Raw genomic sequence first — 25,983 nt, forward strand, 5'->3', positions numbered from 1 at the left:
CAGGTGGGAGAGGAAATTGCAGTGACAGTTCCGTGCAGCGGAGAGTTGAGATCAGAGAGATGAAAGGTCAATTGTAAGGCACAGAATAAGTCCAAAACCAGCTACAAAAGTTGGAGCTGAAGGGGGGGGGTATTCCCCTTGGCCTGGGATGAGAAGGGGAAGTGGTGTTGGCATTGGAATGCATGGATAATAAAAATACAATCTTTTGAAGATCAGCAAGCCTGAAAAGAAATCCTTTTTTTCTGTTTTTTCTTTTGCATGGAGTGTGTCTAAAGTGTTCCCTTGGGGAGATCTGGAAGCTAGATATGGCCAGGCACTTGTCATGGCTGAGGAAGGGCTGGAACCTTCCTTTCCAGTTGTTTAGATAGCTGAGAAATTGCTGGAATTGGATCGTTGCTTATAGTTTTAGAAATCTGAGTCATTAGTTGGGATCAAATTATCTGGGAGGAGTCTCCAAGATCCTTTGGGGAAATGGCCTGGCATGACTCAGTGCCCTTTGACAGGCTGCATCTATTGTTTATAGGCCCATTCCCAGGTCTACATATGTACAGGAAGGGGGGAGCAAGACATGACAAAAATGGGGGTCCCATGGGATGGGAGTCTCATGGGCATCACACTCCAGAGATATTCAGGTTTTAAAATGTTTGGGCCAAAGTGATTGTTTACTGTTTATTTACTGATAGTTTACTGTTTATGAATACCCTATACTGCTATGCAAAGATTTATACACCTATAAAGTCAGTCACCAAGACAGAATCCGCTTTTTTGTGCCCTCTCCCAGTTTTCTATACAGTTTGTCTCCTTAAAAGAGCAAGTAACATTTTATTTAGTGTGTTTTAGTTCCACCCTTCTGCTTTCAAGAGCACTAAAGGTAATAATCTAATAGCTATAATCTTTTGTAAATATAGAAGCAGAGCTGTAAATAGGTATCTTAAAAGCATATACTCAGTATATGAAAATATTTCCACTGAATTATGTGGTTTTGATCAGGTATCATTTTGTCCTGTACTAGTACAGTCCTCACTACTGTGCAGAATTACCAGTTTAATAACTGTCTGTAAAACTGGATTTTATACTATTCTGTACTTTTGTAAAATTAAAAAACCTTAGAAAACATATCACAACCTAAACTTATAAATGATCACATTTTCCTCAAAGGGGCTTTTCTGTATTTATCTTCATTTTCTTTTGGTTTCAAATAAAATGGAATTTTGTATCATTTTTAGAGGGTGATACAATGATAAGAGAATTGCCCAGCCTCTCTTCTTTTCAATTCTCATTTTTGGACCCCAGCACAGAGCTCTGAATCTGCAAGACACAAGATCAGAAATCCAAGAACCAATGCACGTGCTCCGCCAACTGCATTGGTTGCCAGTTGAGTACCAGATTCACTTCAAGGTGTTGGTTTTGACCTGCAAAGCCTTATATGGCCTGGGACCAACATATCTAAGGGACCACCTCTCCCCATATATGCCTTGAAGAGTGTTACACTCGAAAGATCAACATCTCCTAGTGGTCCCTGGTCCGAAGGATGCCCATCTTGCCTCAACCAGGGCCAGGGCTTTCTCTGTCCCGGCCCCAGCCTGGTGGAACATGCTTCCTATTGAGACCAGGGCCCTGCGGGATCTCCTTCAATTCCGCAGGGCCTGCAAGATGGAGCTGTTCCACCAGGCCTTTGGTTGAGGTGGCGGACACCCATTTATGGCCTTCCTGAGGTTGTTGTCACCCGTCTGTCACCAGTCTACTGACCAATGACAACTGGCCTTTAACTCATTGTACTATCGGGCCAGAAATAGCCAACTGACACTGTTCCAAGCTGTGCCCATTGTTTTATTTGTTATAATGTTTTATCGTGTTTTAATGTTTAATGTTTTAAACTGAAATTGTATTTATTCTAATGATGTTACCCGCCCTGAGTCTGCCTGCGGGATGGGTGGGATATAAATGCAAATAATAAATAAAATAAATAAAAATAACTACATAATAGCCCCCTTCCCCAAATCCTTGCTTGCTAATTATGTTGACTTTCAATTAATTTTTGGCACAGTTGAGAACAACAGGAGCTGATTTTCACTGCTTCACCACTGAACTTTGTGATTTTTTTCCAGCATTTCTCCAGACCATCATTTTCCATGTTCTCATCCAAACTATTTCTGGAACGTTTTCCAGAATGTAGCAAGTTGTGCTTTGGAGATGTTTCATTATCTAACAAATTAACAAAATGTGTCCTTTATTCTGATTTTAACCATTTAGAGCGGGGAGATCGAACACTTTCCACAATTTTATTTTCTATCTGAAAGGCAAGCAGGAAAAGACTGAGACCAGAAGAAAGACAAAGAGGACAGAAAATTATGAATAAAAAGAGCTTTGGAATTATTGAAATAAAATTGCTTTTTAGCTGTTCATAGTACAAGGGATCTATTTGTTAGCACACTTGTATCCCACCCTTTCTGGAAGGAATTGAAGTTGTCCAATTATATCCTCACAATTACCCTGTGAGGTGGGCTGGGCTGAGAGACAGTAATTTGACCAAAGACATCTACGGAGCTTCACTGCTGAGCAGAGATGTGAACTCAGACCTCTCAAGTCCAAGTCCAGCATTCTATACCATACCAGCTTAGGTACAACACAAGAATAAGCAAGAAAAAGAATTAATGTTATCACAGTGCTATTTTTACTGAAATTTCACACACTTTAATAACCTTTCATATTTAGAATAGGACACTATAGCGTAATTACTTGATGCAGTCTTGGTGTAACAATATAAGCACAATCTAGTTTGCCTAACATAGCAATGCATTTAACATAACAACGGACAAACATCAATGACATTTATTCATCTTCTCTTTAAAGGACAAATGCATGAATGTATATATCAAAGTACGAACTGAAGCAACAGAGAGTCCTGTAGCACCATAACAATTAATAAATCTATTCTGGAATGGGCTTTGGTGAGCTAGAGCTCATTTCATCAGGTGCATGAAGGGAACATGGTAGTGTATGCATCTGACATAGTGTGCTCTGATTCTCAAAACTTTACGCCACAATAAAGTTATTACATCTTTAATGTGACAAAAGATTCTTTGTGTTTATTTCAAAGTTTCTGCTTCACTAATGGTGGAGCCTTCTGCTTGGTATAACATGCCTCTTACACTGGCGTAAGGCTCCTTGTGTTGCAGGAAGTCTCCACAGTCCTGGGGGGGGGGATTGCAACACTCTTAAAATGATTATCCCTTTGGAATTTAAGTATGAACCAGGGGTGGACCAGGAGGAAAAGAGCCTTGCCACCCCCACCCCCAGGAGGAAGGGAAAAAGAGGCAGCCTGCTGGTTGGACAGACACACATCTCGCACAGCTCCGCATATCCCATGGCTCTGCTAAGTGCCTTCGTTTACATTCTGTCCATGGCTCATTCAGGCTGGGTACAGCCATTGGAGTGCCACCTTCCCAAGGCCACATGTGGCTTGACTGAGCTGGCCACTGCCCTTCTACCCCTGAGCTGCACCATTGGCCTACTGGACTTTGTCTGGTGGCTACAGTGGCCCTGGCATGAACCAAATTAACATATGTTTCTACTACTAATTTCAATAACACTATTCAAGATTAAGAATTTGGCTCATGCACATGTCATCTTTACAGAGGTAACAAAAAATTCTAAAATGTCAGTTTTGCTTCTGAATCATCTGAAAATCACAATAATGTAAGAATCCTTTAAGCTGTGCTAAACTGGAGAAGAAATATTTTAAAAGATTGCTAGACTCACCTCATCTGCTGTTGTTGCCTAGGTTCTCAGAAATAAATTGGGGAGGGTAGTGAAAGGGAGTATTTAAAAAAATACTAAATAAGGCTACCCTGTAAATAATTAGTGAAAGGGCTCTGCTTGCCTTCTATTCCTCCTTCCCACCTGCAGCAATGCCCCTTACTACTCTATAGCAGTTTAATGATCTCATGAAGCTGTGCTCATATCAGAAAGGAGCCGAGACAAACAGCCAACATAGCATTGCATGAGCCCCGTCTCCTGTGTTCTTAAAAAGCTACTGGATAAACAAAAACAGGATGTACAGTATTACGGTGTCTGCCAAACCTACACTTAAAAAGTCGAGAGGCACCTAGGATACAGCTTGAGTAATATGTGGGCAGCCAGACAGAGGTCATATGGAAAATAGGTCAGTTTCTATCAGACAAATGGCATGCTGTATCAGTAAGAGTAACATAAATGGGGTAACATGGATGGATAGACAGGTAGAAGATATATACAGAAAATAAGCTCTTTAGGGAAATTCAATTTTTTGGCAATGGGAATTTTTCGCATGAAAAAATACCACTGTATTATTTGCTAATAATCTGAAATTTTGAAAAATAGACAGGAAAGTGTTTGATGCTACAAAAGAAAAAAAATAAACTTGCTTTTACAACACTGTCTTCTACCTTTGTAATTCTGTTTCCTACTATTTGTTGTTTTCTAACTCTAATCCTACACCTATTGCATTGGTTACTGTTTGTTTTATGGTGTCTGATCACATCATTTTATATTGTGTAATCCATCTTGAGCCTCAGTGAGAAAGGCAGAGTATAAATAAAATAATAAACAAGTAGGATAATTACTATTATTGGCCTGATGCAGGAAAAAAGTGTAGAACTCTTGCATCATGTTTGTGAACAACAGGCACATTTTAGTACCATCATGAGCAGTTTTTGAGAGGGGATTTTCTAAAGCATTTTGTGACAGTGTTGCCTTTGCTGCAGAGGTGTGGGCGGAAGGAGGACATAGAAGCCAAACAAGTTCTTCTTTCAAAACTGAAGAAATTTGCTAGATTGCAACTCCTACGTATATAAAAATCACAAATACTAACTTTGCTGCAGAATGTTATATTTACCTTAACAAAGCGACAGAGTCTGATGGCATCTTCCCATTTTGAACTGCTCACATATTCATGAAGTATGGCTGGATAAGGTGAAATATTCATATGAATGAGTGAGCCATCAGCTCTTCTAATAGTTATTTGACTTCCACCAAAACTCACAATCTGGGGATTTTTACTAAATTCGCTGTTGAAAAAAAATAATTATTACAGATCAGGAGGTTTTGAGAAGCAGCATAGTCTAATTTGAATTTCTGAGATCTGACTACGTCAAAGTAGCTCAGCCAATGACTACAGGGGTGGAGCTTGAAATTATCAGCTAGCCTATAAGCAGCCAGCATAAAAGAGCAATCCTAGGTAGGTCTACTCAGAAGCCCCATTTTATTCAATAGGGTTTACTCCCAAGAAAGTGTTCTCAGGACTGCAGCTTAATCCAACATTAAATAACCATCTTTTAAAGACATGCATGATCTGCAGCTAGCTGGGGAAAAGCTGGTTGTTGATACCTTAAGGCCCTAAGAGCTGAGAAGTGAAATGTGTGCTTCAAGTAATCCAAACTAAGCCCCTGCTTCAAATTAAAGCAAAACTACTCTCCATTATACTCTCCTGTAATTGCACTTATTCCTTCTGTGCTGTGGAATCCCAATGACTGGACTGGGGAACGCTTTGATAGTGGAGGGTAGTAATTAATAATCTCTATACATAAAAATAAACAATACCTTGCATCTTTTTCATAGAGGGTTTTGGGCAAGAGATCTTTGTCTACATACACAACACTGGGATAATACCAGACTGTAAACCGTGTGTCTTGAAGTCCACAAAGTATGTTGCATGTGTCATTCCACGCCAAAGTATGTACCATTGTTCCTTAACAGAAAATAAGCAGAATATCGGGCTTTAGCGCATTGCAATACAGTACAGGCATCATGATATTTAGCCTCCCTTGCAAAGGAAATATTAGCTCATGTACTCTATGAAAAACAACATTCATGTTTGAATTCTCAGAAAGTATAATTTGTGGCCTAAAAGATTAAAATACAACCAACAAGCATAAGCCTGGAAGACTTCATGGACAGGATCTTGTTTTAGCACTCTCTGAAATGTTCTCTCACAAGGGGTGCCATTCAGTGGAGACCTATTGATCTCTAAGCACTCTCTGTTTGGAATGCCTACAGCAGTGGTTTCCAGCCTTTTGGATATGATGACCCATGAGTCCATATTTACTTGGTATGATGACCCACCCAGGGCCAAACCAGTGTTTTTTGGTACACTAGCTCAGTGTTTCCCAACCTGTGATTTGCACCTTTTTCTCTTGCCTTCCTGCTTTTCCATGCACTGAACAGCTCCTTCAAACTTTCCAGCCTTTTTTCTTCTACTTTAAGCTACTACTGTAAAGTTACTAGTTGTCAGACAGATTCCTGCCCCCCATTACTGAAAAGGGAGGCGAGAATGTGAGAAGCTGGCAAGAAGAATGAGGAGCAAAAGAATGATGCAAAGGGCAGGAGTGGCCATTAGGGAAGGCTGGCCTGTGACTCACATTCAGAGGCTTTGTGACCCACTTTTTGAGTTCCAACCCACATAGGCTTAGGGTTGCCAGCCCCCAGGTCCAAACAGGGGGTCCCCCACTTTCAGGGGCTTCTCTCTGCCATGGAGCAGCTGGCTGGTGTGGGAAACCCTGCCCCTAAGTTGGGACAGTGCCGTGCAACATCCCCGATGCAATGACGTCACCTGGAAGTGACTTCATTGGGGACGTTGTGTGGGGATGCTCTGGTTTTTAGGCAAAACTCTAGAGTTTTTTTGGGGGGGGTTGTATTTTTCATATGTGCATGTGAGTGTGTGTGCACCTGGAAGTCATGGCAACCTCTAGTGACTGATCCCTACTGAGGGCCTGGAGGAAATTCAGAGAGGTAAGCTGAATAAAGCCTGCCCCTGCCTCCCGCCTCTGGTATTTCAAGAAGATCTCCCATCCAAGTACTTGCCAGTCGACCCTGCTTAGCTTCCAAGATCTGATGAGATCAGGCTTGCCTGGGATATCCAGATCAGGGCACAAAACTCTATAGCAGGGGTGTCAAACTCATTTGTTATGAGGGCTGGATGTGACATAAATGAGACCTTGTTGGGCCAGGCCATCTGTCCCATAAAATGTAATGCTAGGTAGCGGAGATATAAACTTTATAAAGGACACAGACAAACACAATTAAAGATTTTTTAAACTTTAAATAAAACATGCTTAAAACACTAGCACTCTTGCAATATTTTGTCAATTTAACAGTCTCTGATAACTGACACTTCTTGCTCTGAATTATTGCATCAAAATATCTGTGCTGTAGCAATCCTGAGTGTGCTGTTCAGGTGTGTATATGTAAGCTGCAAACCTTCTTTTGATTTATTGACATCCATTACAGAAATCTCATGCTCCGTGTTCTGATCCTAGGACCCAGGGAAAAACATGAAATGGCTGGGCATTGTAAGCTTTTGTACATAAGTTACTTCATATGCTGGTCAACAACATGAGAAGTAATGACACAGAATGAGGGCTATGTTTGTGTACAAAACTATATATAGTCTTCCCCAGAGAAATAACTACAACGTCCTACAAAGTAGATGTGCTGGGTAAACTTGGTCTGGACACACACTCTCAGCCTAATCCAGCTCACTGGCTTGTTGTTATACCTCCTCTAAAATAGTTCCCATTGTTTTCTTACTAAGACTGGATCATGAGGGTATTCACTGAATACAGTGAAAAGGGGGAGGGAACCCAGTTGCACCCAGTAGAGCCCTGGCATAAGGAGCCCAACAAAACACACACACAGCTTTACTCTGCTCTGGTTAGACCTCACCTAGAGTATTGTGTTCAGTTTTGGGCACCACAATTTAAGAAGGATATAGACAAACTGGAATGTGTCCAGAGGAGAGCAAAGAAGATGGTGAGGGGTCTGGAGACCAAGTCCTATTAGGAAAGGTTGAAGGAGCTGGGTATGTTTAGCCTGGAGGGGAGACGACTGAGAGGTGATATGATAACCATATTCAAGTACTTGAAGGATTGTCATATAGAGGATGGTGTGGAGTTGTTTTCTGTTGCCCCAGAAGGTCGGATCAGAACCAACGGGCTGAAATTAAATCAGAAGAGTTTTCGGCTAAACATTAGGAAGAACTTCCTGACAGTTAGAGTGGCTCCTCAGTGGAACAGGCTTCCTTGGGAGGTGGTCGGCTTTCTTTCTTTGGAGGTTTTCAGACAGAGGCTAGATAGCCATCTGACAGCAATGCAGATTCTGTGAACTTAGGCAGATCATGAGAGGGAGGGCAGGAAGGGTTGCCTCAGTGCTTAGTTCTTGTGGCCCTTTTTTACATGAACAGGGAAATGCTGATTGCCACTTTGGGGTCAGGAAGCAACCCTGGAGGTTTTTTGTCATCTTCTGGGCGTGGAACAGTGGTCACTATGGGTGTGGAGGGGGAGGTATTTGTGAATTTCCTGCATTGTGGAGGGGGATGGACTAGATGACCCTGGAGATCCCTTCCAACTCTGAGCCCAACAGAATACTCACACACTGTAGCAAGGCACACAAAAGCTCATACCTTGAACAAACTTTGTTGGCCTTAAATGTGCTCTTTGCATTTCTCCCGTGTGACTGAGGCAGCCCAGCAAGGCAAATTCTCCCTTGTTCCCTCCCTCCCTCCCTTCAGGGAGGAGCCTCAGCTAGTAAAAGGAAAGAAAGGCTTCCCTTTGTCTCCTGTATACAATTGAGGCAGTCTGGCCAGAAAGCAAGCTCTGGCTCATTCCCTCCTTCCCCCTGGGAAGAGGAGGGGGAGGATCCTCAGCCAGTTTTTTTTACCAGACTCTCAATCGCACAGGAAAGGCTTGCCTATCTATTTCTCCCATTAAACTGAGAGGGTCTGGTAGAGCAAGCTGTGACATGGCAGCAGCAGCAGAACTGGAAAAGTAAGCAGAAAACTGCCAGATCCTTGCAGGCTGGATTGGAGCCTTCCAAGGAGCCACATGTTTGACACCCTTGCTCTATAGTTTGAGGGTGAATTTACCATAGAGTTTTGCCCCAAAACCAGAGCACTGCTGCCATGATGATGTCACTTCCGGGTGATGTCATAACATCACACGATGTCCCTGCCCACCCTGGAACGCCCCCCAAATCCCCCCGCTGGATTGACAAGGGGACCTGGCAATCACGGCCTAGAACCTTCCCACTGAGGCTTTATGTGACATTGTTTTCAGTGAGCTCTAGCTGATACAACATCACAGGGTCTTCTTGCCATGGCTTCTTCAACAAAAAAAGTAGGACAACATGAGGCCTTCAGAGTTCAGATGCTAGAAAGACTTTGTTTCGTGTAGTGTGGTTTTGTTGTTTTATTGATTTTAATTACTTTTGTGTTTATTGTGTACTTTTGTTACATACCACTTTGAGGGCCTGATGGCTGAAAGGCAGTACAAAAATAATCTAATAAATTATATTCAATATATTGTCGAAGGATTATATTCCTCACTGTTATATTCCTCACTGTTTCTTTCACCATGAACAGTACTCTGACCACAGTATTATTAGCTTCTTTAAAACTTACTTTTTGACAATGCAGTGCAAATTTTAACTACAACACAGTGAAATATTTAGGCAACTCTTCAGGGTCTATATTTTAAAGAGTCCTAGTGTGAGCAGCTCTGTTGAGTACCTTCCTGCTGCATCTGTTCATCAGGAGAAATTCCTTATTACTATCCAGATAAGTCTTTCCTCTGAAACCAATAAATGTGTCCAATGTACACACAGCCATGGTGCTAAATACTTTGTCTACTGTTTAAATCTGCCAGTTCTCATTATAAGTATACACAACTTCTATCTGCTCTTTACCTGTACAGTATAAACTAGAAAGTAATGTTACATATTTGTGAAAACTCTTTGCATTTTGAAAACTAAACCTTCATATGTTATTGCTTTCCTACAAAGCACTCTCAAGCATACAAAGAAACAGCCTGAAATACAGAGTTATGACATTACTACATTTAGATTTTAGGGCTGTTCTCTGTAAAATATAGTGACATCAGTTTAAATGTCAACACTATTTTATTGCTGATTGCTTTATAAAAGGCAGTAAGCTTGTTCATTTATCAACTATGAAGTGATTCACAGATGTTAGAAATTACATCTGCCATTGGCTGTACTGCAGACCTACTCCTTACATCTGTGCTTCCAAAAAATGTTTGCTTGGCAAACTACTGGAATTTTATCTTTGTATGATGCTAACCTGCATATACCAGTCACTATGGGATGCTTTCTGTGTTACCTTTGTGCATGGGAGTCTCTTTAGTATGCCTTTTTCCATTTTACTAACGCAGAACTGAGATGTGGGAGAGGCCTTCGGCATGGACTCTTACTACAGAAGCTTTGTTCTTGCAAACCACAAGATGTGGCGATGATTTTAAAAGAGGGAATTAGATAAATTCTCGGAGCAAAGATCTATTAATAGCTACTAACCAAGACAGATAAATTTATTTTATAATTTTTTTTAAAAAAAACTGTCAACAACTTTGCAATGTCACTTCCAGGAAAACCCCTGAAGTGACATCACACCTCTCTAGGAACTACTGACCCTCTATGCTAAAACCAGACAGTTTTCAGTGATTCCTAGGAGGACTGACATCACTTCCAGGGAACACTAACAACTGCCCTTCATGTCCCTGCCCCACTGGACTCCCACTGGTTGCTGGGCCTGAAAACCCTAAGTAAAATGGTGTACCACGTGGGTCTTTAATCTGACCCTTCATTACACTTTGATTTTCCTACGTGACATGTGCGTAAGACTAAAGTGGGAATGAACCACATTTTTTATTCTTCCCATGTGAATTTGGGAAGAATTAGAGCAGCGTATTAGTGTATTAGTGGAGCGGCAAGCAAAGATGCTATGAAATAACAGTTAATGACAGAGTAGAATCTAGCAGAAAAATGAAGCAGATTGTAGTGTTCTGTGCTGCATGAGTCATCATTTCAACACAATTTTATATAAATTTACCATTTCCACACAATTTTTAAAAATTGGCATCAGTCATAGGAACTATGAAATGAACAATTATTTTTCTTTTATCAGTAATGAACTAGAAAACAAAACATTTGTTGCAGGAAGTTGATTGCTATTGCTGAATAAATTCTTACCTATTTTGATTATTTTTTGTTCTTTCCCAAACCTCTTAACAGAAGTAATATAAAGGTCTCTGTTCTTGTCAACAAAAGCAATTTTCCTTTCATTTGTAAGCCCCTTTTGGTCTAAGGCGATTTCCAGGATTTCTGTCTAGAATACAAATAATAACGTATGCATCAGAAATGAAATGTTTTATAAAAACACAATACTCTATTATAGAAAATAAGTGTTTTATATTCTCACTTTGAATCAAGAGACAGTTATAATATAACCTTATTCTATTTGTTCTTTCTTCATAACAACACTGTTAGATAGGCAACACTGAAAGACAGCCCAAAGCAGGGAGCTGAATCACCTTATCCACTATATTATGTGAAATAATTTGCATACTGTGTACAATTTCTAAAATAATCATTTTAACCAGGTCCTGAACCATATACCATCACTCTCATAGTCAATTGGCAGAACTGTATATTTTAATCAGAAGATTTTCTAAGCATGAAAGTATGTTTTGCTCTTTTGCCTATTGTTCCACTGTTTTTGTATAACCCTATATCTTTATTATTTTGGGCTTCCCCTTTGGTTATCTCTTTGTTGTGGTTATCCAACCAAAATCTAGGGGGGAAATCCATAGTTTTTCATAAGAACATAAGAGAAGCCAATGTTGGATTAGGCCAATGGCCCATCCAGTCCAACACTCTGTCACACAGTGGTTAAAAATACCAGGTGCCATCAGGAGGTCCACCAGTGGGGCCAGGACACTAGGAGCCCTCCCACTGTTGGCCCCCCCGCAAGCACCAACAATACAGAGCATCACTTATCTATACCTTGTGACTAATAGCCACCGATGGACCTCTGCTCCATATCTATATATCTAATAGCCAAGTCGCCCCCTGGTGTGTGGATACTTATTTCCGCACATCGGGGGCACCTGGGGGAGGGGGATTTTTGTGCACACTTGGGACGGTCCCCAGGTGTGCACAAAAATCTTAAAACCTGAAAAAAATCGGGGGGAGGGGTACTTAAATCCCCCCAAAAGTAACAGAGTGTTCCCTGTGCATGCGCAGGGAACACTCTGCGGCCGGCCTCGCCACCCCTTTGGAGCCACGGGAGGAGGCCGGGCAAGGCCCGGTGACTGCAAGGGGAAAGGCTGGTGAGGGGAAAGGCTGGTGAGCCTCGCTTTGGAGCGAGGGGAAAGGCTGGCGGGCCTCGCTTTGGAGCGGGGGAAAGCCACGGGGGGCCCAGTGGGGCAATCCGCCACTCGAAGGCCTGGCCGGGGGACAGAGTAGAATCTGGCCGGGGGAGTCCCTTTGCGGCTCCTGCCGCTCTGCGCCTCGCCGGCATTTTAGACGCGTCAAACCCATCAAAGTCACCACGAAATGAATCCTCCGGAACATTCCTCCCCCAACTTCTATCTGTACATGGACGGACAGCCAACAACACCTCCGCCGACTGAGGAAGCGGTCCCCCCCAATATTAGGGTGGACAGGACTGCCCCACTCTGGACCACCAAGAAGGAAGCTTCACGGCAAGTGGAGACAAATCTTGCATTTTCTGGTGGTCCAGAAGTGGGGCAGTCCTTCGGACTCCTTTACTCCTGTGCCTTGACAAAGCAGTATCCTCCAGGGCGGGTCTAACCACTTCCCCAGCTACAGCGTGTGCTGTAGGACTCTGTGGCCAAAGGCAGCATCCGCCGATGCTGTCTTATCTATCCTGTAGCGCCTCGTGAAAGAGTGCACCGACCTCCAGGTGGCTGCCTTGCACACCACCTCCAAAGATGGGAAAGCTCTGTAGGCCACCGAAGTAGCCGCCCCCTAAGGGAATGCGTCGTCACCCCCTGGGGCGGCTCCAAGCCCCTGGCCTTGTATGCCAGACATATGCATCCTCTAATCCATCTGCTCAGAAGGTGAGTCCTTCCTTCCCAAAGCTGATTTCCTGAATGAGACAAAGAGAGCGTCAGACTTTCTTATGTGTCTTGTCCTATCCAGGTAAAAGCTAAGTGCCCTTCTGACGTCCAGACAATGCCACTCCTTCTCTTTACTGGACTCAGGATTTGGACAGAAGGATGGCAGAATAATATCCATAGACCTGTGAAAGGCAGAATTAACCTTTGGGATGAAGGCTGGATCAGTGCACAGAACTACTCTGTCGTTGTGAAAAATACATAGATCCTTATCCATTGAAAGGGCCCCCAACTCTGACACCCTTCTTGCAGAAGTGATGCCCACCAGGAAAACTGTTTTGAAAGTCAATTCCTTCAATGGGCAAGTTGCCATGGGCTCAAAAGGAGCCTTACACAGAGCCCAGTCACATTAGAGCTTGCTATAGGAGGTCCCCAGTCACCAGAATCTAAGCGCGGTAGCATACTTCAAAAAATTGTATAAGAATTAGCATTCTGAAATATGGCTTGCAGCACTTCATTCTAATGAAGAAATAATTACAGAATGACAAACCTGAAGAAGGACACACAAACGGATAGTGTACTAGAACTCTGTAGTTTGTCTGTAACTAGTACTGTATGTACTGCTAAGCTTTATATCGCATATTGTCGTGTTACAGTTATAGTTTTGTTAATAATTGAATTATAAACATTGCATATAAAAACCAACAAATATTGTTTAATTGTACACGGTGATTTACTGTTTTACTAGTTAGTACTAGGTTTGGGCATGGTTCTCTCTGAACCTGCAGGGAAAATAGCATCATCCTCCTCTTGTTCTTTAGGGGTATAGGTCAATTCTAGTGTCCTAATGACTTTCGGAAGTAATCTATGGTATAATTCTTGGGGGAAGAGCCTGGACGGCGCTGTAGAAACCACCTCTTCCTCCTCCTCTGATAGTTCACCCTCCTCTTTGAGTGACTCAGGGTAACAGATGATGAATCAGAGTCATGTTCCTCTAGTAAGTCTGAGGTTTGTTTCCTTTTCTTCTCAGGAACCTCAGGTTCTCTGTCACTAGGGCTGTGTCTCTTACAATGTAAATGGGAATACAATTTATTTATATTTACTTATACAAATGTTGAACTCAATAACATTATGGTCACTGTTCCCAAGTGGTGCAATCATTCTTACATCTCTCACCAGGTCTTGGGCGTTACATAGGACCAAATCCAGGATCGCCTCTTCCCTGGTAGGTTCCGTGACCATCTGCTCCATAGCACAGTCATTGAGAGTGTCTAGAAACTCAATCTCTTTTTCCCAACATGAGAAAGATTCTAAAACTACTGTTCTGAAGAGTAAAGGGTGAGTTGGAAAACTGAAGTGCAATCCTAAAGAGAGCTACACCCTGATAAGCTCACTGGGTGCAATATACTTAGAAGGCTGTAACTCTGATAAGGATTCCATTGTTAATGGTGATAAAACAATAAACATATGGTGAATTGTTTAGAGTTAGTTGTGCCACTGAGATAAATACATACTGTCAAATCCTTTATTTCAGAACAATCCAATTCACTTTAATAGAACTACTCAGAGTGATGAAGTGCTATGAATTCTAGCCTTAATGCATCACAATGCATTCACAAATAAAGAATACTGAGCCTTCTGTGCATAATTAAAATGTCCTCTCTTTTAGGTAAAATACCAACAATATCAATAACTAAAACCAATAAAAAACCCTTATGTTAGTATACTTTATTGGTTCTTCTGTAACTTTTCAGTACTTTGTGAAACTGAAACTACCCACTACCTCAGCAGACATGTTCTGTGATTAAGGGAAATGTAATAGCGGAATCCTTTTTGTGTGTGGAATATTGGTGGGTGGACTGGTGTTTAAGTCTTCCCATGTCTGGTTCCATTATACAAATCCCCTCCCCCCCAATGAGTGGGGATTTACAGTATTAGATTCTAGAAGGTGTGGGGTGGGGTCCTGGGTTAAACCAGCAAGAGAAACAAGTGAGGAAGGTTTAAACACTGTTCTATATTAGCATTATGAAACAAATACAATGTTAAGAATTCTGTATTTGCCTTGCAATGCACAACTCCACCCTAAGTTAAAGGTGTTAACAGTAATAATTTAGACTGATAGGCAGAGCTTCAGGTAAGAGTCTACTGTTGAAATAATGTTGTTGTCATGACAGCAGAAAATAAAAACATATAAAATGTTCTTAATCAGATGGTTGTTGCAAGGGACCAATACGTTCCAAACCAGAGACAAATATCTCCAGCAGTTTAGCTGCTCCTAATTAGTTTGGGTTATTCTTGACAGATGGAAATAAATATAGCCACTAAAGACCAAGGAGCATCAAAGAAACGTCAGTGTACTCTGCCTCTGGATGACATTGCATTAATCCTTAGAACACCTATGATTAGCTCTGCTCCAAAAAAGTAAGATTGAGGTCAGAGATAACAGGATTCTTACTCAGAAATGCTGTAATTCATCTGCTTTATTAGAAACACTATTCCTATTCAAAGAGAAATGCAATGTCATCCTACCTAGCTAATACACCTGCACTGGCTGCTTTTAGCTAGTGTGGCTGGAAGTAACACTTAGGACCACTGTGGGGGAGGAGGGGGATTAAGTATACAAGATTCCCCAGGCCAGGTTGCTCTGGAAGTCTGGGAAACCAGGCAGTCTTCGTGCCCCATTCTGCAAAGGAGCAGCTGGCACATTGCCTGCAAAGAGTTCTTTTTACCACAACACACATTTCCCATGTTCTATTTCCAGGGCTATTTTTGGGCAGAAACGCACAGGAACGGAGTTCCGGCTGGCTCCCAAGTTGACCATGCCCAGCAGGAACTCATTAGCATGAGAGACCACACCCAACAGCAGAAACTCATTAGGATTGGCTACGTTAGGGGTGTGTGGCCTAACATGCAAAGGCGTTCCTGCTACAAAAAAAGCCCTGGGTTTTGACAACAAACAGGGTAAACAGAATAAGAAGCAAAAGGTGGGTGTGGCTGGATGACTACACTTCTGGTAACATGGGGGTGTGGCCTAATATGCTAATGAGCTGTGTTGTCAGGCGTGTGGCCTAATAGGCTAATGAGTTTCTGCTGTTAGGGGTGGTCTGTTATGCTAATGCGCTCCTGCTGGACTTTTTCTACAAAAAGAGCCCTATTTTAATATACATTTCCGGCCACACCTCCCTAAAAATTAGTACTTCACAAACTCAGTGCCAGTTTTAACTACTTCCACCTCCTTATGCCCACAAAAACTCATCTGCATCAGCCATTCAATATAAAAAAAGATGGAGGGCATATCACTTCCAAATTCTTATCTGCTCAGCCTTTCAAACCCTTTATCTTTATGTAATTTTTAAAACCTATTTTTACATTATTTCAATCTGATTTCTGCATGCTTTCAGTTAGCAATCTCTACTTCTATCAATCATTCTTTTCTTTTCCATGATTTTTGCAGATCTCTGCATGTTAGTGATTTTTAAAATAATGTGCATACAGAATCTGGGACCCCCAGGTTCAAATCCCAACTGCACTATGAAGGTGACTGTGTAATACAGGGCCAGTCACTCTCTCTCAGACTAACTTACCTCACAGGGTTGTTGTGAGGATAAAGTGAAGGAGTGGAGAACGATATCAGTCACCCTAACTGCCTCAGAAGAAGTGTGGAATAAAAATGCAGCAATTGAATGAATAAATAAAATTAGAAACTTCTGTGTGCTAACTTCTGCAAAAGCTAAAGTGATTGTATTGGTTGTCAAATTACAACTGTTTTCAGTTTTAGCCATTATAATTTCTTCATCTTAATTTGGTCCAAAATTATTTCTTTGTTTACATTATTGTTTTATTCATTTCAGGTTAATTAACTGCTGTAAATTGTACATTTCTGTTGGAAAGAGATTTTCCTGTGTTTCGTTCTTGTTATTGATGCCTAAACATTAATAAAGTTATTAAATCCAAAATTAGTTTTATTGATTGGTTTGATTTCTGATGGATAATATGCTAGTGCACAGAAAGTGGGAACACATTCTCAACCTAGGACATTATTAGAGACTCCTGTGTAACATCTGCCATCTCATATCTGTGCTCAGCAAGCTTTAGGTAAAGGTAATTAATATATTAGTTGCTGTAGATTTTCCGGGATGTGTGGCCGTGGTCTTGGCATTGTAGAACCTGATGCTTCGCCAGTAACTGTGACTGGCATCCTCAGAGGTATAAACACAGAAAGATGGAATACTCTCTGTGTCAAGGTAATTAATATAATTAATAAGATTAATAAATCTTCCAACATAATTACAGAATGATGCAATTACATTGTGTACATTACCTTATGACTAAGAGGCTTTCCATCTCCTAGTGGTTTGCCAGACAAGGTTTCAAACAGGTAAATAACTACATGAAAAAGACAATGGATTAGAAATGTGTGAATGTTGTAACACTGCTTTCACAAAAAACTGAATGTGGTTAAAGAGTATCATGGAAACATCACCTGGAGGGATTGGTAACTGCTGTTGCACTCTTGGGAATGTATGACACTAAGGTTCCATTTGCCCTGGAAACGTTATTCTCCAGCTTGGACACTGTGTACCTGATAGCGGCTGATTCATACATTACAAAGTCCATGTGGCAGACCCATGGCCACTATGAAGAGTCTGGATCAGATGTCACCTAGAGTTCTGTGCTGGGAACTCAATTCCCAGGCTCAGGGGTCTTGATCTGGATCAGGACCACAGTACATGGAAATAAGGACTGAACCCCCCACCCCCATTTTCCTAATCTGAAATGGCCTTTGGGAGCTGCTATTTACCACACTGAAGAAACTTTCATGTACTAATGGAACAAACAGCAATTCTAAGGGCAACTTCAGGTCCGGAAAACAACATGGGGTAGGACACATAAGCCCCTTCTCTCTATACAGCACAGTCCCAAACCAAGTCAGGTCACCACATGCCTGGAAGTGCCCGCTCAGAACTCCATGACCACCACTGGTGATGGTCCATATGTATGCCACATGGATTTTGTTATTTGTGACTCGGCCATGGGACTGGGGGAGGGGAGGAAGACGAAGACAGGAAGAGACAAGAAGGTGCAAGAACTCTTCTTTCTTTGGGGTCAGACAGCCGAACAGCCCCCTGCCACATCCTGTCTAGGAAGTGGCAGGTAAACTGAGGAGAGGAAGGGGGAGGAGGAGAGAGGAAAGGGTCAGAAAGAGAATTTTTTTCTGGCACAGATGCCCCATCCATATAAGAATTTGTAGCACTGTAATGGTTGTGTCATACTGATAGTGAACATTGTGAGCCATTGGAGCTTAATTTCTGATTCAAAAAAGTGTGAACTTCAGCAGCAACTGTGATTAAAACTGAAGTTTAACCACTGGACAAATGTATGTGTAGAAGGAAATACTATTAACAACATGGAAAATAATGTTATATAAATTCAGCAAACATATATAGAATTATAAAGTAACAATTCCAAACACATTTTTGACACAACATGCAAAATTCAGTTTACATGTCATTTATCTTCCATGTGGCATACACGTTTAAATTTAAAAGTCTTCCATTTGCATTTCAGTATAATGTCATGAGCTTCTTTCAGAAGGATACAGGATATTGGTTTGCGGTCACTGGTTATATTGGCAGGAAAAACGATGTTATGAGAACAGGTGCTGTTCTGATGTTGTTGGTTGCATATGAAAAGGAAAAAGAAGGGTTACGTCCAGTGCTAGTTTGAGCCAGCTGTGTAAACACAGGAAAATAACTTGCGACTTGAGATAGTGTTGTGCTCTCTCTTTCTGATGTAAGGTTTTCCTTGTCATTGTTGTTGCTTATATTTTTACTAAAACCATTGTTGTTGCTTATATTTTTACTAAAACCAAAAATTTACTATCACGTTGTTTTTTTGGTTTTTAAACAAAACAGGAATGTATATAAATCTCCACAACAAGGTGGAACAAATATGACAGTGGTTAAAGAGCCATCTCTTGTCATCCTTTGCATTCTAGTAATTACTGGAATGGAGAAAGACAGCAAATGGATAACTTAAAGGGGAAAAACATTTTTACATTTTTAACACCCATGCAATATTCACAAAAGATTTCCATTTGATGCAAGTATTTAATATACTATTTCACCTACTAAATTGAGTGTCTCTTCAGTCCAGGCTAGATTTTTTTCATACTGTACAATGAATAGCCAGAAACTGATATAGGTAGTCCAGACATTAATGTACTTCAAGGGACCAGTAAAAGCAAGTTTGGTTGAAGACAGCAATGGATTACATTGCTCTAAGCTGTGGAGTCTTGTGAGAAAAATTCTACTTTGTGAGCTACTGGCATTAAAGTTGTGAGCGAGTGATTTGGCTACTATATAAATTAGTTTGCTCTGGAGCCATCCTTCCAGAGCTAAGACAAAGATGTGTGAGCCAGAGGCTAAAAAACTGTGAGCTAGCTCACAGTAACTCAGCTTAGAGGGAACACGGGCTGGCACCCCTCCTGGATTCATATTCTTTGTGGAGTTTATTCCCTCCCCCCGTGTCCATGAAGTACCCACAGGCCAGAAATGGGAGGGAACCATGAAAACTGCCTCTTGATTCTAATGAATGAATGAATTATATTGTCTGATTATGGTTTTATGGCTCTTGCTGCTTTTAATCTGTACATCGCCTAGAGCCCCACAGTCTTGGGGATTAGGTGATTTATAAATATAATATAATAAAATAAATAAATAAAAATATTAAATTTTCCTGGACAAACATGTTTAGTGGCAGAAGAGAATACCTCTGGTTCTAGGACAACTTTCTTCATTCAACTCTTGTGTGGGAATTGGGCTTGAAAGAAGGATTTACAAATCAACCATGTAGGCTCTCATTAGAGAAGTGGTCCCCAATCTTTGTGAGCCTGCAGAAAACTTTGGAATTCTGACCCAGAATGGTGGGCACAACCACAAAATGGCTGCCACAGAAGGCAAAGTCAACTACAAAATGGCCAAAACAGGAAAAGGAGCCAACCATAAAACATCAAGTAAGATATGCATAACTCTAATAGTGACTCTTCAACATTTCAGGCAGAAGCTGTGTTTAACAGGATGCCTTTTAACATGAACATATTGAAAAATATTTCCTTGTGTACACACAGCTTCACACAGTGAAGATGCTTGTGCTGTGGTGGCAGTAGCTACTGAGGCAATTTTAAAAAAAATATCTGCACAGCTAATCAAATTTCCAGTGGCCAACAGAAGCCCTGCAAGGCAAAACTCAGCTGGCCCTATCTATTTTCTAAAAACATTTAGTATACACCAGGAAAAGTATACACCATGGTGCCTTCGGGTGCCACACTGCAGACTCTGGTTGAGAGGAGATATATCTAAAGGTCCCTGAAAACAATCGAAACTTTGGCATGGGCTGTTATGTACTTCACGGAAGCAAAGGAGGTCCTCTCCAGAACAGATCTTAAGAGAAAAAACAGACTTCACTGAGATAACTCATTATCTATTGGGACTTGGATTAAATGCATTTCTGTGCCAGAAGCGGCAAGATTACTTCCCACCAGAAGTTACATTTTTTTCATTAATCAGTGAAGTGGCTACTGCATGGCTCCCCTGTGGAGTTATCTGTCCCTGCTGGAGATTTACATACTTGATTAATTACTACAAGCTAATAACAAATATGAAAACAAAACTGCTTCATACAATCTACAGCACAGGTTTCCAGAACTGTTCTTTATAGGGCATGGGAACTGATATAACAATTTTTTTACTTCTTTCATGTTAAGTACAGAAATAGAACAACTGTTGCTGTACACAAAATAGTAAAAAAGTATACACTTATTAAAATATTTTCAAGAGAAAGAATATTGATCACTAGCTCTACAAATTATGCTACTCCAATATATCCTCACATATATTATAATAAATTATAGGGGATGAATTATCCTAATTTGCCAATGTAGACCTTTTATTCATTTACAAAATCTATATCCTGCCTTTCTGCTCCCACAAGGGCCACCAATGCGGCTAACAATTTAAACCATACCCACCCCAAATACACATAATTAAAACAATTAAAAACAGAGTTAAAATACATAAAGGCCATAAAAACAGTAACTAACGCTTTGGTTACAAAGGAGGGATCCCTGAGAGAATGCCAAACGAAACAAAAAGTCTTCACCCAATAGTAGAAGAGGGCGACAGAAGGGGCAGACAAATTTCCCTGGGGAGAGAGTTCCAGAGCTTTGGTGCCATGACTGAGAAGGCCATCTCCTGAACTGCCACATCTCAGAGGCAGGGGCATCTGAAGAAGGGCCTCTGAAGATGACCACAGTAGTTGGGCACTTCATAAGGCAGTAGATGGTCCCTCAACTATGTTGGTCCCAAACTACATAGGGGTTTGAAGGTCAAGACCAGCACCTTGAATTGTGCCTGAAAACAATTTGGGAACCAGTGTAGATGGGCCAAGACTGGATATGGTCCCTACAACCCACCCCAGTCAACATCCTGGCTGCAGCATTTTGTACCAATCAAAGTTTCCAAACACTTCTCAAGGGCAGCCCCATGTAGAGTGCATCGCTGTAATTATATGAACCCAGTTCTGAGACATTTATCCTCAAAGGTGAATTTTAATAGTAAGTTTCGGAGATTTTAAACATATAATAAAAGAAACTAAAGCTGTCAATCAAAGATAAGCAGAGAGGCATTGTGGTGTAGTGGTTAGGATACTGGACTAGCATCTGGGAGACCCAGGTTTGAATCCCCACTCTGCCATAGAAACTTGCTGGGTGACCTTGGGCCAGCGACAAAGTCTCAGCCTAACCCACCTCACAAGGTTGTTGTGAGGATAAAACAGAGGAGAGAAGGGAAAAAATGGGGGGTATAAATGAAATAAATAAAATAAAGATATTTTGTTACTTATTTTCTTTTCTCATGAAGTGCAAAATATAGAAAGAAATTAAGAACCAATCATGCAGATTAGACTACAGTTTCCTAGAGTTTCAGATAAGGAAGTTTTGAATTTGGTGTTACACTTTCCTCACAGATTTTAAATCAGATAAAGACCTCAAAGGTAAATAAATCACCATTTATCATGCATATTCTGATCATTAGGCTATGTTTTGAGTATTTTTAAAATTATTGTTCTGATCATAAAGCAGTTTTAGATATTGGTGCTTGGAACAGAAATTAAAATAGTTTACATTTTGATCAGTCAAATGACCACAGGAAGCTATACTCAATTTGATCAACCAAATTTCATTAGTTGAAAAATTAACATCAGAAAAACAATAATAATGATGCCAACAATATAGCAACCTGTATATTACTCTTATTTTTGAATGCCACTAAGCTTATGATCATTTGGAACAGAAATACTGGCCGCAAATGATGGGAAGATTTAATTAAAAAACGAGGGGGTTGAGTATTTTATTGTAATCCATGAAGAATTTTGGGATATATGTTGAATTAACAGAAAGTATTGTATCAAAAGGAGTTAGACAGATTGTCCTTTTCTCCCACTTTGTTAACAAAATCTATGGAGCTCTTGGCTATTGCTATTAGGCAACATGATCAATAAGAATGATTCTGTAGGTAATTGAGAATTTTAGCTTAATTTATTGATATCAAATCAATAAAGGCAAATCCAACATTACTGAATTAAATATTAACCCAGCATATCAACTGTTAATTTATGAGAAACTTAGAATAGAGGATCTAATCACTTATATAAATATTTAGGGATTAGTTTTCTGGGGACCTGAAGCTAATATATAAATTAAATTACAGTGTAATGTTTCAAGAAGTAAAGAACTACTTAGGGTGATCACAATAAAAATTTCCTGGTTACTAGCCACTATTAAAAAAACAGGTTGCTTACCTGTAACTGATGATCTTCGAGTGGTCATCTGTGCAGTACCACACATGGGTTGGGTGCCTGCGCACGACCTCGACCGGAGAAACTCCCAGAGCTTTGCCTCAGAAAGCTTTTGGCAGGCTCTCTTCCCGCCCTGGGGAGCAGGCACGTACTGCGCATGCCTGGAGCGGGGGAGAGAGCCGCCTCCCACTCAGTTCCTTCAACCACTACCGGTAAGTCCCATCAAGCCAAAGAAAGGTTAATAGGAGATGCCAGCAGTGGGGAAGGCTGGGTGGGATTGTGGTACCGCACAGATGACCACTCGAAGATCATCAGTTACAGGTAAGCAACCTGTTTATCTTCGTCGTGGTCTCTGTGCAGTCCCACACATGGGTGATTACAAGAGCTGAACCAGTTGGAGGAGGAAGCTGGCAGCTGCAAAAGACACAAAGAATATTGGTTAAGACACAGCTTCATCGGCTGGAAAAAACATCCATGGGTCCTACCTGGAGACGTAGCAGGGTCAAGCGAAGAGAGATCGCAGCACCGACTGGCCAAAGGCAGCATCCCGACGAGCTCGGACGTCGAGTGCATAGTGGGTCACAAATGTTGATGCCGAGGACCACGTAGCAGCCACACAGACGTCCTCCAACGGGACACCAGCCAGGAAAGTGGTGGATGTCGATACCGCCCGTGTAGAATGGGCAGTGACAGAGGTAGGAACGGGTTGACACGCAAGCTCATAGCAAAGGGCTATGGTGGAAGTCACCCACTTGGACAAGCATTGAGAGGAAATGGGCTCCCCAAGATGAGGGGGCCCATAGGCAAGGAACAGCCAAGGAGATTTACGTATAGGCTGAGTCCTATGTAAATAGAAGGAGAGCGCTCTGCGCACATCGAGGCAGTGGAGGGCTCTCTGAGGTGCATCAGTTGGATTTAGAAAGAAGATAAGACAGACGACTGGGACAGATGAAAGGCAGAGACGGCTTTAGGCAGGAAAGAAGGATCTGGTCTAAGGACAACCTTTTCCTTATGGAAAACTGTATAGGGGGGATCAGCCCGAAAGGCAGCTAGTTCCCCTACTCTGTGCACAGTAGTAATAGCTATAAGGAAGGTAGTTTTCCAGGAGAGTAACCTGAACTCAGCCATGGCCATGGGCTCGAACGGTTTAGACATCAGTTGAGTGAGAACGGGAGAGAGACTCCACGAAGGCACCAAAGGCTTCGTAGGGGGACAGAGGTGGAGGAGACCTTTGAGGAACGACTTGGTAAGGCGGTGGGGGAAAAATGTAGATCCCTGTATCAAGGGATGGTAGGCCGAGATTGCCGCTAAATGGAACTTTAAAGACGAGTATGCCAGGCCAGTATTCTTTAACGAGACGAGATAGGAAAAAATCTCATGGAGAGACGACTGGAGAGGATCAAAGGATTGATCAGAGGCATACGACTGGAACCTCTTCCACTTCAGAGCATAACTGGCACAGGTAGATGGCTTCCTGGCATTCAGAAGGACTTTGGACACTTCGGGAAGTCTAATGCAGGATCTTCCAGGCTGTTAATCGAAAGAAACCGGGATCGGGGTGGAGGACCTTTCCTTCAGCTCGAGAGAGGAGATCTGGAACGACAGGAAAACGACGGAATGTCTGGTTGGAGAGCCGAAGGAGGTACAGAAACCAGACTTGGTGCGGCCAACACGGAGTGACTAGGATGCAGGACGTCGAATCGGCTATAATCTTTTGAGCGACCCTGGAGATCAAGGGAAACGGAGGGAAGAAATAAAACAGGGTCGCCATCCAGATGTGGAGAAAGACATCTCCCAGGGACCGAGCAGATGGTGGATCGCGGCTGAAAAAGTGGGAGTACCGGGCATTGTGTGCAGTTGCAAAGCCTTATATGACAGGGCGACTGAACTCGAGGAATACAGGTTTTAGGTATCGAAGGTGAATGGACCATTCGTTGTCCGAAAACTGTGAGCAACTCAACCAATCGGCATCTACGTTTTGAACGCCCGGGATGTGGATCGCAGAGAGCGTGATGGAGTGGTGGATGCACCATTGCCAGAGATCGATTGCTGCGTGGCAAAGACGAAAGGAGGCTGTCCCGCCCTGTTTGTTTATGTAGTAGACTGTGGTGGTGTTGTCGGAGGCAACCCGAACGACTTAGCCTCGAAGGACAAGAAGAAAGGAGCGGAGAGCGAGATGAACGGCACGCAGCTCCAAGATAATGATATGAATGGCCGCTTCGCAAGAAGACCAGGTCCGTTGTGCTGAAAGGATTCTACACTGGGCTCCCCAACCCCAGAGGGATGCGTCGGTGGAGATCGAAACTTCCGGAGGAGGATGCCAAAAGGGCACGCCGGAGAGCAAGTGGCGAGGGTAAGACCACCAAGCGAGAGAGTCAACAACATGGGGTGGGATCGACAAGATTGTGTGCCACGGACTGCAGAGAGGGTCGAAGGCACGGGGAAGCCAAAGTTGGAGGGGACGCATCCTCAACCTGGCATGACAGATGACAAAGACAGTAGCCACAAAATGCCCCAGGAGCCTCATAACAGACCAAGCAGACTGACGGGGAGAGGTCTGGAACTGGGACACCAGAGTAAGTATGTTGGAGGCCCACGAGTTCGGGAGAAACGCAGTCTTGAGGTTGGTATCGAGACGGGCACCCAGGAATTGAAGGGCCTGAAGAGGCTGTAGGGAGGACTTGGTTAGGTTGACACAAAGCCCGAGGGCACGAAGGAGAGACAGGGTGGTTTGGATGTCTTGGAGGAGCTGGTGTTGGGTGGAGGCAACAAGAAGCCAATCGTCGATATAGGGATACAGGGCAGTCCCCCAACGATGGAGGTCTGCAGCCACCACAGCCATCAGTTCGGTAAAAACCCTCGGGGCAGTGCAGAGTCCGAACGTTAGGACCTGATATTGATAGTGTGCGTTGCCGACAGTGAAACGCAAGAACCTTCGATGCTGTGGATGGATAGTGACATGAAAATAGGTGTCCAGGAGATTGACAGAGGCAAGCCATGCTGCCCGGGTAATCAATGGGAGGATAGATTGAAGGGTGACCATTCGGAACTTGTGGCATCGAATGTACCGATTGAGATCCCGGAGATCCATAATGGCCCTGAAACCGCCATCCCTCTTCGGTACGAGGAAGTATTTTGAATAAAAGCCTAGGGTTCGTTGTGCTTCCGGGACGACCTCGATGACGCCTTTGGCTAGAAGTGCAGAAATCTCGGAATCGAGGAG

At 42.3% G+C, this 25,983-nt stretch overlaps 1 protein-coding gene across 1 annotated transcript in view; it reads right to left on the bottom strand.

Annotated features, from left to right (window-relative positions):
* The window catches only part of IFT80 (intraflagellar transport 80), a 129,041-nt gene that overhangs the window by 11,427 nt on the left and 91,631 nt on the right, over positions 1–25,983 (bottom strand). The window contains exons 12-15 of the mRNA XM_015407245.1: positions 17,227–17,291; positions 11,017–11,152; positions 5,581–5,728; positions 4,877–5,048 (exon numbers count right to left, since the gene is read on the bottom strand). Of these exons, the coding sequence (XP_015262731.1) occupies positions 4,877–5,048; positions 5,581–5,728; positions 11,017–11,152; positions 17,227–17,291 (521 nt within the window). The remainder of the gene's footprint in view (positions 1–4,876; positions 5,049–5,580; positions 5,729–11,016; positions 11,153–17,226; positions 17,292–25,983) is intronic.

Source organism: Gekko japonicus, unplaced genomic scaffold (assembly GCF_001447785.1).
Source record: "Gekko japonicus isolate JY-2015 unplaced genomic scaffold, Gekko_japonicus_V1.1 scaffold17, whole genome shotgun sequence".
Classification (NCBI taxonomy): domain Eukaryota; kingdom Metazoa; phylum Chordata; class Lepidosauria; order Squamata; family Gekkonidae; genus Gekko; species Gekko japonicus.